The following is a 14057-nucleotide window of genomic DNA, read 5'->3' as shown; positions in this document are numbered from 1 at the left end:
ATTCAAACAGTGAAGTAGTAGATAGGAAGGAGACAATACTTCTTTTCTCGCAACTCATTTCCTTATGCTCATTGAATATGCAACAACGCCCTTCAATAACAAGTTACCGCAGTTTTGTCGACAGCACAAATTTATTTCTTTTTGTGTGTGTGCTTTGTTGCTTGGTTAATTTCAAATTATGTATTAGCCACAACCTTTGAATTGTACGTAACTCATTTGTACTCATTAGCATAAAAGCACAATTGATTTGGATGCATATTTTTTATTAATTTTTTTTAGGAGTATCTCTGGCCGCCGAGAATATTTTAGGCAAACGCTACAGTTTTGGCGTCAAAAAGCACTGATGAGATTTTGTCTTTGTCCCTCAGCAGCCTGCATATAGGGCGTATAGGTGGTGCTCCAAAGTTTGGCCCGACTTGGGACCCTGACCAGCCCAAGTCGTGACAACGTGGACTGGTTATACGGTAGTTGAGAGAAACAGCATATCAGAAGGTCTCATACGCCAGAAGGAGACCAGATCAGCTTTGAGGCGTGTTTTCCACTCGTCGGCCGTAGCCACACCCAACATGTGGTCGTCCGGGGGCTTATTTATACCGACCATGACATTCACGTAAACGACAGCTACCAATCAGGCCTCTACGGTTTCTGCAACCATTGGACTCTACTTGTTAATTCGTCACGATCAACCCCCAGTGTCCTGTTCATTGGCGTCGCATTGAGTATCAGCATCATCCAAATCTTCGACATAATCACCCTGAAAGTTGTTTGCTGTTAAGGATATAACATCACTCTTTAATTTTGCTCTCGCCTGGTTATGAATATGAAAAGCCACGTTTTAGTCGATGCACGTAGCCAAGATTCAACTGAAAATCCGTAATTCACATAATCTATTTACGGACATCTTTCTATTTTCTTTTTACCTGGATTTTGTATACCGAGAAATGAAATGATAATTTCGAATTTGCAAAAGAGTAAGAGGGAAGGCTTCTTAATTTGTGAAGAGTAGTAGTTTTCTATATAATGTGTTTTGGTTTGGTTTGGTTTATTTCTGCATTCTCTTTCTCCAAATACAATAACAAATGAAAAACATGGTGACACAGAGTGTGCACAAAAAAAGGAGAGCTTAACATACATATCAATATTAGAAATATGAATATCATAACAGCACATCAGTCTGTAATGACATATGAATCAAAGCAAATATCAAGGCATACTGCCTTTATGAACAAAGGAGAAATCAATACCGGGGACCGTCATCATAAGCTTGACGTGGATGAGGCCCTATCTAGTATATATATATATATATATACGAATATTATACAATACAAATTATAGATCTGCATATAAAACTCTTAATCTTAAACACATTTCGCTAAAGAAAAAAAACAACGAAAAAAAAACATTGACTACTGGTATAATAGACAATAGACGAGTAGGTGTGTGCAGTACTCTCCTTAGGCATGTTATTTTGACCTTATTAACCTACAATATTTGTTAGTTTCACCCATTTAAAAAAAGATATGTGCAGGTATTTTCAGTCTCATCAAACTAAACATGATAATAACTTGGTATCAATTTGTACCCTCGAAACTTACGTATTTCGTTGTAGATATTCATATCAAATTCATTGTCTCCTGGCTTCATACAAACGAGACGTTGCTTCAAGAAACTTGACCACACTGTGTCTGATCCTGCGATGTATCCAATGTCACCCTGTATAGGTATTAGTTGTAAGAGGGGAAATAGAATGTTTTTTTTTCCAGCATCAAGTTCAGATTCTGTCCCATTCACCACTCGCTAATACACAGTTGAATCAAGAAATCTGGATGCTAGCTGGTATTATCAACACAATAAAGTGCATCAACAAAGAATACTATGCCGGACCAAACAGACTTTAAAATTAACCATTTCCATACTAAAATTCTAAAATTCCAATAGACTTTTTTTTTTAAAGAATAGACAGACCACCAGGTTCCCGTACTATACGGCCAGTTAAAACCATGCGTACATTTTCACAACTTTACAAACGCATCATAATCCAACAATACCTCGCAGACCCGGGCAATACGACTGAACACGATTTCAACTGCGTTGTCCTGGCCAGTGGAGAGGCTCGCATACTCCTCTGCCGTTTCTCGATACAGGAAGTACACATAGTCCCCATGAGAAAATGGCGTCCCAACAAAGTCGGCATCTGTACAGAGCACAATTTGGAAATGATTTAGACACAGATGAATTGCGAACCACGCTGTGATCAAACGCACACACACACACACACACAAACACACAAACACACTATTCAGGGATGCTCTTGTTACGACCAAAATCACTCCGAGAATGATCGCACAAAAGAAACAATCAACTGATGTTCAGGCGGTTTATTAACAATGATATTGTAGGTACAGACTCGTAATTGGTTTCACATCAGTACAATAATGATCAATAGAAACAAATATAAGTCAGTAATGGAATCACTTACGTACGCATTACACGCAATATCCCTGGAAATGTCCAAATACGATGCTCGATGCACAAACGAATGATCCACGATGCACCGATGAATGATTCCTCTGACGTAACTCCAGAGGCACAGGTTACGATAGTCCACGGTATAGATCCGGGGTAAAATCCACGATATACGTCCACGGCGAAACGTGCAGAGTCCAAATGTTCTGACGACCACGTCCAGTTGATGCGTTGAATGATGATTCACTTAATATTGTCCAGCTAGGAATCCAGCCCGTCACAGCTTTTCCGTAGCAATGTCCGTTGACATTTAAATATGGAGTCTATCTCCAATGTAGGCAATAATTCTCTGCAGGCAAAATGTCTCCCAGGCCTTATCTCCACAAACATAACAGGTCAGCAGGTAACACAGGACTGACTATAACAAGTCGCTTCAGAGCCAGAAGTGACGTAACTCTCAGAGCAGAGGTGTTGGGTACTCTGCCTACTGCAGAATTTCTCTGGCTTATATACTATCCATTCACCCCCTTCTAGCACATTCTATAACTCTCTCCAACCTACTAGCCAGTCCAAGTTCCAGGAAACCTGGATGACTCACTGCCTAACTATGTACAAAACATCATTACCAAGAATAACTACCAATCACATTGGGCTACAGGGAGAGTGCCTCACTCAGCCAAACATGTAAGTACTTCCCAGAACTTTCTGGAATGGGTGAAATCATTCTAGATTGAGTGAGCTATAATGTATTTCCTGTTACATGCATGTACTGTATAGCTACATTGTATACCACCTAGAAAATTCTCCACTTATCTGGTCAGCCTGTATGTACTATATCTATACCACATAGAATGTTCTCCATTAATCTGGTCAACCTGTGTACATACACATTAAAACAACCATGCATACAGTACATCATACATGTACATAACTACTAGTGTGTACATTTTGTGACACCATCCCCCATGGGAAAAAGAAAGCCTTGCCGTAGCAAGGGTTTCTTTTACCTTCACAATTTCTCATTATTATTTACAATGAATGTGAGGTAAAGTCCAAGTCAAGCAACAATAATCACATACTATCACATGCCTTTTGAATAGCTGCATTAATTCCATGTTCTCTTTTCATGGATACCATTTACAATGATATTGCATGGATTCTTGGAGCTTACACAATCATATCAAACTGTTTTGCACACATTAATGAATATGCTAAACACATACACTGGAAATGATATGCGGTGAAAACTTTTCACCCTTAAATTCTACTGTGCTATCCTCTACTATGTCACACCAACTGACTTTCTGTCATAGCACTCTTTCAGCATATTGACATGACACATTCTCTGATCTTTTCGTCTGTCTGGCGTACTGATCACATAATTCACATCATTGAGTTTCTTTTTGACACAGTATGGGCCACTGAACTTGGCTTTCAGTGATTCACCTTGTATGGGCAGCAGTACAAGAACTTTGTCACCTGGGTTGAAAGTTCGGGCTTTGGCATTTTTGTCTGCCTTTCTCTTCATAGAGTCTTGTGACACTTTCAAGTGTTCCCTAGCTACCTCACAAGCCTTTGAAAGCCTTTCACGAAACTTTGACACATAGTCAAGTAGGTGGACCTCATCATCCTCCGTCATGAATCTCTCTTTGATGAGCTTCAGTGGGCCCCTAACTTCATGACCGTACACCAACTCAAATGGGCTGAAACCCGTCGACTCATTTGGGGAGTCCCTCGTTGCGAACAGTAGGAAAGGGATGCCCTTATCCCAATCCTCGGGATACTCCTCACAGAACGCCCTAATCATTGTCTTTAGGGTCTGGTGGTAGCGCTCCAACGCACCTTGGGACTGGGATGATAAGCTGACGACTTCAGCTGCTTCACACCCAAACGATACATCACCTCTTGAAATATGCCTGACATGAAATTTGACCCTTGGTCAGACTGCACTTCCTTGGGCAACCCATACCTAGTGAAAAACTGCACTAGAGCATCTACCACAGTCTTAGCAGTGATATTTCGCAATGGGATAGCCTCTGGAAACCGTGTGGACATATCCATGATTGTCAAGAGGTACTTATGACCCGACCTAGTCCTAGGCAAAGGTCCAACACAGTCGACTAAAACCCGACTGAATGGTTCTTCAAACGCAGGAATCGGAATCAATGGCGCCGGCTTCACTGAATGCTGTGGTTTACCAGCCACCTGACATGTGTGACAAGTCTTGCAAAACTCAGCCACATCCACATTCAACCCTGGCCAATAGAAATGCCTCATGATCCGATCCTTTGTCTTTCTGACGCCTAAATGGCCGCCAACAGGTAACTCGTGAGCAATCCTCAAGATCTCACCGCGGTAACTAGGAGGGACAACAACTTGACGGACCACTGTCCAATCCTCATCAGCTGGCCTATGGGGAGGTCTCCACTTCCTCATCAAAATGCCATCTTTGACATAATAGCACTCAGGGACCTTTTCAGCCTCAGCCTCAGAACACGCCGTCTGAGACAAGCCTTTCAACTCAGAGTCTGCCTGCTGTGCTTCAACCAAGGAAGACTTGCTAAACAGCCCATCACTGTTAGCCTCGGAGCCTAATACAGCAACCCCATCATTCAAATCCTTGAAAAAGGTTTCTGCCAACCAAACACCGGAATTCTCCTCCACATCAACAAAATCCGCATCATCTTGAATAGCTCTACGAGCCTGAGACCTAGTCACAACACAATCTGGGAAAATCCCAGGAAATTCCTCCTGCAACTGCTCAGTTTCAGCAACCACCACTGGTTTCTCCGAAACAACTGGAGACGCAACCACCTTGTCCCCAGCCAAGTCATTCCCCAACAAAAAGTCAATGCCTGCCATGGGCAACTCAGGAACAACTCCAACAGTGACAGGACCAGAAACTAGGTCACACTTCAAATCCACTCTATACAGTGGCACTGACATATAACTGCCATCAACAGTCTGAATCAAGACTTTTGCATTCACTGCACTATCTGGTGGAAAAGTCATACCACCATTCACCATCAACGACTGAGAGGCCCCCGTATCCCGCAGGATGACCACTGGCTTACCTGCCTCACCAGAAGTACATGGGGTCACCTCACCATCAAACAAAAAGCTACGATAGCTCTCATCCACCTGCTTCATCCTTTCTTTGAATTTGGGAGATTGACTTTCAATGGCCTGTGTTTCACTGAACGGGACACTGTTTTCGGGTAGGACACTTTTTGACATGACAAATCCCAAGTCCTTCTTTGTTTTGTTTTGCAACTTCCAACACTGTGACTTTACATGCCCTGTCTTGTTACAGTGAAAACATTTGATGACATTTGCACTTGTACTGGACCCTTTGTCAGATTGATGCTTTGGTGCCGATGAAGTTTCAGAACTCGTGCCTTTTTCAGGACCAGCATTCTTTGGATTGCTTGACTGATTTTTGTCTCTCTTGTTTCCAGAGAAATTCCTGAAAGGTGGTCTGTTGTCATTTCTGTGGGTCAGCTCATACTCATCAGCCATCAAGGCTGCTTTATGCAAACTTGTCACTTTGTGATCATCCAAATGTGACCTCACACTGAAAGCAACACTCTTTTTGAATTCTTCCAAGAGAACAACCTCACGTAGGTTATCAAAGTCCTGATCCACTTTCAGGGATCTGTACCACCTATCAAACATCATTTCTTTTTCACGAGCAAACTCAACATGTGTCTGGCCTGGTCTGCGGTACGAATTTCTGAACTTGTGTCTGTACGCCTCTGGCACCAACTCATAAGCATTCAACACTGCTTTCTTGACTGTAGCATAGTCACGTGATTGCTCTTCAGAGAGAGATGAGTACACATCGGCTGCTTTGCCGACAAACACACTTTGAAGGAGCAAGGGCCAAAATTCCTGTGGCCAGTTCAAACTGTTAGCCACCTTCTCAAATGACACAAAATATGCATCAACTCTGTTTTCTTCAAACTTTGGCACCAATCGAATGTTCTTGGCCAAATCAAATTCAGGGGGAGCCCTTTCACGATTTCCAACAGTCTGTGCATGAGTCAATTCCATCTCACGCAACTTCATTTGCTGCTCCATTTCGAATTTCTTCATTTCCATTTCTCTTTGTTTTTCTATCCCTCTCCCTTTCCATTTCTAATCTCATCTTCTCTTTCTCCAGTTCTAATTCCCTTGCCCTTTCTCTCTCCTTCATTTCCAATTTAGCAAGCTCAAGCCGTGTTTGATCTGAAATTTGAGCTCGATCTGGAGTGTCAATTTCTTCTTTGAGCTCCATGTGACCAGCCACTAAGTCAAGAATCTCTGCCTTTCTTGCACCTTGTGGAACATCAACATTCAAATGCTGTGCAATAGCAGTCAAATCACATTTGCGTAACCTTTGCAAATCTTTGAGGGACAAATCTGTCCTCTGAACAAATGCCTGAACGTCCATTGTACTGATTGACATTGTCACACTGTAATACACACAATATGCAATTCAACAACCAAGTCAACCGGTATTTTGTCTGTACCAATATTCTGGATTCCGGAACGTTCCAAATTCTAAGTTTTGGCTTAAATTCACTTCTCGGACACAAGCCCCCAATTTTGTTACGACCAAAATCACTCCGAGAATGATCGCACAAAAGAAACAATCAACTGATGTTCAGGCGGTTTATTAACAATGATATTGTAGGTACAGACTCGTAATTGGTTTCACATCAGTACAATAATGATCAATAGAAACAAATATAAGTCAGTAATGGAATCACTTACGTACGCATTACACGCAATATCCCTGGAAATGTCCAAATACGATGCTCGATGCACAAACGAATGATCCACGATGCACCGATGAATGATTCCTCTGACGTAACTCCAGAGGCACAGGTTACGATAGTCCACGGTATAGATCCGGGGTAAAATCCACGATATACGTCCACGGCGAAACGTGCAGAGTCCAAATGTTCTGACGACCACGTCCAGTTGATGCGTTGAATGATGATTCACTTAATATTGTCCAGCTAGGAATCCAGCCCGTCACAGCTTTTCCGTAGCAATGTCCGTTGACATTTAAATATGGAGTCTATCTCCAATGTAGGCAATAATTCTCTGCAGGCAAAATGTCTCCCAGGCCTTATCTCCACAAACATAACAGGTCAGCAGGTAACACAGGACTGACTATAACAAGTCGCTTCAGAGCCAGAAGTGACGTAACTCTCAGAGCAGAGGTGTTGGGTACTCTGCCTACTGCAGAATTTCTCTGGCTTATATACTATCCATTCACCCCCTTCTAGCACATTCTATAACTCTCTCCAACCTACTAGCCAGTCCAAGTTCCAGGAAACCTGGATGACTCACTGCCTAACTATGTACAAAACATCATTACCAAGAATAACTACCAATCACATTGGGCTACAGGGAGAGTGCCTCACTCAGCCAAACATGTAAGCACTTCCCAGAACTTTCTGGAATGGGTGAAATCATTCTAGATTGAGTGAGCTATAATGTATTTCCTGTTACATGCATGTACTGTATAGCTACATTGTATACCACCTAGAAAATTCTCCACTTATCTGGTCAGCCTGTATGTACTATATCTATACCACATAGAATGTTCTCCATTAATCTGGTCAACCTGTGTACATACACATTAAAACAACCATGCATACAGTACATCATACATGTACATAACTACTAGTGTGTACATTTTGTGACACTCTACCCTATGCAGTTCCCCCTTTTCGAACATATATATATATTTATGACATATATATATATATATTTATTTCCTTTCATATATGATATTCGTTCTTGAAAAAAAGAAAATGTATGTAAGATCCAAACGTTACGAATATTAGCTGTGTAAATGACTATGTAAGTATTTTGTTGATTTGTTGATTTGTATTGATTTTGAAATGCAGAAATAAAAACTGAACTGAACTGAACTGAACTGAAAAAAATAAAATGCTTTTATATTCTTTTAAATAATCCGAAAATATGATAGACTCTATAATTCCATTACATTTTCATTTAGTGTCCAATTCGATGAAACTTCTACCCACTCTTCTGTTTGGCTGATTACATCACTAAACTTAAAATAACTTGAACAAAATATGGGATTTCACTTTTGCACATTTCCTGTTATAGTCTTTATCCAACTCTCCTTGCAAAACAGATCGGGTCAAGCTATACCTCTGACAGCTTTATCTGAATTAGATTTGACATGGGCGTAATCTGGGGGGTTTCCAAGGTTGACCTCTCTGGTGCCAATCAACGATTTGCCGCCAAGCCGACTCTCACGTACTCCGAAAAAGAACTGCCTTTTGTCACCTGTGAAAGTGTCACGAGAAGACGAAAGAGAGAACTATTCTTGATTCCCAATTGTACACTGTTGTAGGCCTATACTTATGAATAACTTGAACTATTTTCACATGTGAACAAAAGAAAATAGGCATGACTAAACAGTAACAACCAAATGAATGTACAGTGAATGTATACATAACCACTACTCCAGGGAGGTGAGACGCTCTCCTCCCTGATAAAACTATATACATACTTACTTTCTGTATATCAACAAACTTAAGGTGGCCGCTATTGCCTCATATTACGTAAATTTGTATCGTAAAAACAAATTGTCATTGTTTATAGCGGTCAATTTTTCTTGCTCGTTTAGTATGCGCTTATTCATCACAAACAAGATGGGTGCCTCCTCCTGCTATGTGAGCCCTCAGCATTGTATAGTCTGACTGGTCTGATGCGGACCCACATCAACTTGCTCTAGAGCTTGATGGTATCCGCATTTATAAATGACTAGCGAAGCGAAGAGATCAACGCGGTAATAAACTGTCCACTAAATAATAATGTACCACATGTTACCATGGTTACAGCATGTTGAAAACCTCTTTTTCTCACTGAAGCTCATGTGCAAGCTGGATGTTATACACATTACAGGCTGCCAATAACTCTGCATAAAGTTAGCACGTTTACTTTGGTATGTTTCTTTTGATAAAGAACACTGACGTTGATACGTTTTACAAACATACTGAACTTGAACTTGTTAGTAACAAATTCGCCATATTATGATGTACTATTTAGGCTTACTGTGATATAACAGTGTGGCATTCTCGTCCCTAGTCCATGGAAACGTATCACTGCCATCAATGTTTGTTGTTTTGCACCTTTGATTATCGATGTTAACTTCATTGCTCTCAAACGTGCAATCCCTCAGCTGTAAAAAATGAAATATAATAACAATAATATTCTTTAAACAATTTCCGTTTTGAAGGACCATATACACAAGATTTGAATCATAATGGTTTAATACTTCTCGATCAAGTCAAAGTGCATAAATCTGAATGAGTATCAGCATTTTTCCTTTTTGTTCGAATGCCGGGATGGTAGATTTACCGATGCTAAATTGTTGCTCAATATTCCGATGCTAAATTATTGCTCAATATTCCGACGCTAAATTATTGCTCAATATTATGTTTGCATGTTTAGAACATATCTGTACTTGTATTTTTTTTTAGTTAAGAGTTTGACTGTAGGGTACATATGAAATCATTTTCATACTCTGTCTTTGTAGTTTACATTGTGGTCTTAAACTTAGGACAATCATGAGAGGGAAAGGGAAAACGAGCGCGTCACTAAAGGGATATTTGTGTATGATATGAGAAGCAACAAGATGTATAGTTTTGACTTTGTAGAGAAATCCATTAGGTCAATGCCGTCTCCATCGGGCGGGATATTATCCAGACAAGACGATTAAAAGATACTCATTTAATAAGATTCACTTACCCTGTGTTACATCACTGTGTTAGGTTCAGGCAAGCAAAGCTCATCGGACCATGAGCATTGGTGAGGTTAGGTTTTGTTAGGTTTTATAATGAGGTTCAGAAACATAGTTGGGATGATCGCATGGCTAGGCGAGTCTTAATCTAGCAAGTACAAATAGTCCGTTTTGAAAAGTGACATTCAATTGCATACTTCTCTGTGTCTTTTCTGTGTCTTATGATAATTGACTTTGGTAGGGTTGAGTATAAGTATTGGATGTAGGGAACAAGAAAATTCAAGTCAAGTATTTTAGCCACTTGATCCCTGCCCACCTGGCTTCCATGAAAATCACACGTATCGTTTTAAATCACACTTAATCTACGGAAGATGTTTCTTTAGGCGTTTTCACATCAGCCCGATGTTTCGAAATAGCGGGCTATTTTGCTGACTATTTTCTGCGAAAAATATCTCGAGCTTGGATTTTTATCGGGCTGATGTGAAAACGCCTTTTGAATACTATCAGAGGAGTTCTGACCTTTGGAACTTTGATTTTTTTTGTCTCCGAGTTGGGACCACTGTGAGATATATATCTAACTCACAAGAATGATTCGTGCCAAGTTATAATGCACTCTACCATGAAAAGTGGGTGCATGTCACGAGACCCACCTCTCAAAAGTTTGTGCGTTTTGTTTTTATCTTTTTTAAAGAAGAATAAATGTCCCATTCTCACCATGTCTTATTAGTCAGGGTGTCTGGATGTCTGACCTGTTTTGAAGGTTCGAAACTTTTGCATCGTTTAGGGTTTTGAACTATTCTGAGATGCCATCAAAACACTTTGAAGTTTTCATGTACAATGTATACTTCATAATAAACAGTATAAACTGTGCCGTTGAGTGCGTTTGTGGAATGCCCATGGTGTAACAATACGTATCGTTCTACTAATCTTTCAGGAAAGCACTTTGTCAAATAAGGCACCATGGTATCCAAATTGATCACCACACTAACATTCTATACACTCTTATTTCTGCCGAGTCAAAATTTCAACTCTGAATCCGAGTCAAAATATTTTCACTCCGATCCGTGTAAATTTAACACCAACCGTGTACTTCTGACTTAAATCCGAGTTATCATTTTGCTCATCGGACTTTTTACACCTGCACAGAGTCACATCAGAAATACCCAGCGCGGTGTACATGACATACGCGCGCTACAATTGGACAAAACATGTCATGTGTCCTAGTACCCCCGCGAAAAAAAAAAAAGAAGCGTCATTTCTCGACGATCCGCCGCGGCCGCGATATGTCTTGCAACTTGTTGTCTTCAAGATGGACAATTTTGGGTGCACTTTTCTAGAGGAATGCGGAATGGAGGAATACATAGGAGTTGTCATCGGTGAGTACCCACCTATTTCACAACACTCATATAAACGATTGCCTGAAACATGGTCTAAACAGTCAGTTTTATTTAGGGCAAAATGAACTTTCGACACGGACACATTGACTGGTAATGGCGTAGCCGTAGGCGGCCGTACGGTAGCTCGTACCTTTTGTACGTAGCCATGGGCTAATTGCTATACGTTAGAACCAATCCACAATAGATGTGAACCTACCTATAGCTACACCTCCACTGTACATGCGTAAAATAGATAGGCCTATACGATCTTGATTGCTAATTCGAGCTACCGTACGGCCGCCTACGGCTACGCCATTAGCAGTCAATGTGTCCGTGTCGAAAGTTCATGTTGCCCTACCTAAAACTGACTGTTAAGACCATGTTTCAGGCAATTATTTATATGAGTGCTGTGAATGCGGTGGGTACTCACCAATGAAAACTCCTATGTATTCCTCCATTCCGCATTCCTCTAGAAAAGTGCACACCAAATCCGAGTCATTACTACACCAAAATGGGTTACTTACAATGCGAGAAACGACACCGTATCAGAGTGAAATTGTGATCTTTTGATTCGGAAATCCGTGTCATTTTGCTGGAATAGATTGCTCCTAACTGACCCCGTTTCTGAGTCAAATTTGACACTTTCCGAGTTAATTTGACGCCACAGAAATGACTCGGAAAGTGACTCGGAAGTCCGAGTAGCTTTCACTCGGAAGGAGTTGACTCCCAGCTGGCGCCATTTCCGAGTCATGCACATTTCACACTTTCCGAGTTATTTTTGACGCCGCAGAAATAAGAGTGTACGGGGGCCTATTAGATGAAAGCATGATATGTCACGTACGTTTGCTGTAGTACAAGTTTGACAATAAGATGCTTGTAACACGTTTGAAGAGATTTTCAGAAAATTCATAAAGGTAAAAAAAGAGATATCACACACACACACACACACACACACAAACAAACCCTCAAATATCGGATATTTATATGAGTGTAAAATTACGTATAAGGTTATTCAATGTAAGCATAATTCTACTTACGCCGTTGTTGTCAAGGCTACAAAAGAAACAACTTGGATTCAGTGCGTTAGTGCCACAGAAGTACAACTCTGGACAGTAATTGCGGTCACACTGTTGTCCAAGAGACGAGACTTGACGAATATAGTTGTAACAGCCCTCCTGTTGGGGAACAAACTCAAGCATCACTTGTTGTTTCGTAACTATAGCAACGAATAAGGCATCCTACAGGTACAATCTAAGCATCCATGGGGAGGCGGTAATTTCATGAGCATTAGGGCCTACTACCTTTTAGGTATACAGTGTACATAACGCTATGGTTGTATGGCTTGCCATGCAGCGCTTTTCACTCATTAACTACGGTCTCATGAACTTGTAATTCACTTGAAAAATGAACATTTTGAGGTTGAACTTTTTTGAAACCTTAACAAAGACTATGGTTGACCATAAACCTCTGCTCCGGTGTCACTAGACATCTACTTTTGTTTTTACTGACACTTCACCAGTGTCTATGACGTTTGTTTATTATCTTTTTAATCTAACAATCTTGAAGCCAAATATCTCCACTATACACTGCCAAGCATGCAGGTAAATCATGTTTGTTTTAACACAAGATAAGCAAAGCAGCGTGAATAATGTTGTAACTCAAAACATATAATCTTTATCCAGACTGCTGTTGAGAACTGATACCACTATTTTTCTCAGTTTCTCTGTATATTATCATGGAGGTGACAATATAGATTCTCATGATATTCTTTTTCTTTGTATAAACAACTTGTGTTGTATTCCATTATCTTATACAAATATTTGATATGTTTTGAATAAATGTTTCTTTTAGTCAATGTAAAGTTACAATTCACCTTGTTTTAAGATTAAGTGCACAAAAACATTTTTCATTTCTGTTCTTTTTTACCTGCCTGCAGTTCTTCAGGCAATCTATACATATATTTTTTTTTTATTGCCATGAAGTAAATGGCCGGGTTTGTTTATTTATCTTATTTTTGGAGGCGTACTACGAATATCCCACAAAATATGTTGGCAGTGTGTCGTGAACGTACAAACTCTTCACAAAACAAAACACGTCAAAGTTTCGCTGTCATTGTGTAAAGCAAAAAACAGGAAAGAAAGAAAATGAAATCAGCTTTTGAAATCATTTTTGTGGTCAAAAGAAAAAAAATATTCAAAGATTAAATACAGGTATTCACACTGAAATCATAACAAGAAAAACTTCGTTTACATTTCCAAATTTCCCAAATACCCCTTTTTTGTTTGTTTTTGCTTGTTTAATATTTCAATACGGTTTAAAAATCCTTATCAGTCCCCAGATTATTTCTCAGTCGAGTCCGTATTTCACTTTAGAATGCCCCCCCCCCCAAAAAAAAAAAATATATATATATATATATATAATCATATAATCATATGAAATAAAGT

At 40.0% G+C, this 14057-nt stretch overlaps 1 protein-coding gene across 1 annotated transcript in view; it reads right to left on the bottom strand.

The window, feature by feature from the left end:
- The window catches only part of LOC139721925 (semaphorin-3D-like), a 40078-nt gene that overhangs the window by 18467 nt on the left and 7554 nt on the right, over positions 1-14057 (bottom strand). The window contains exons 5-9 of the mRNA XM_071633253.1: positions 12651-12788; positions 9550-9676; positions 8641-8778; positions 2049-2194; positions 1596-1713 (exon numbers count right to left, since the gene is read on the bottom strand). Coding sequence (XP_071489354.1) covers positions 1596-1713; positions 2049-2194; positions 8641-8778; positions 9550-9676; positions 12651-12788 — 667 coding nt within the window. The remainder of the gene's footprint in view (positions 1-1595; positions 1714-2048; positions 2195-8640; positions 8779-9549; positions 9677-12650; positions 12789-14057) is intronic.

The sequence above is a fragment of the Diadema antillarum genome, unplaced genomic scaffold, assembly GCF_040938485.1.
Source record: "Diadema antillarum isolate AM-2024a unplaced genomic scaffold, OU_Dant_1.0 scf00000014, whole genome shotgun sequence".
In the NCBI taxonomy this organism is placed as follows: domain Eukaryota; kingdom Metazoa; phylum Echinodermata; class Echinoidea; order Diadematoida; family Diadematidae; genus Diadema; species Diadema antillarum.
The sequence above is the reverse complement of the archived record's forward strand: the minus strand, read 5'-3'. Positions and strand labels throughout refer to the sequence as shown.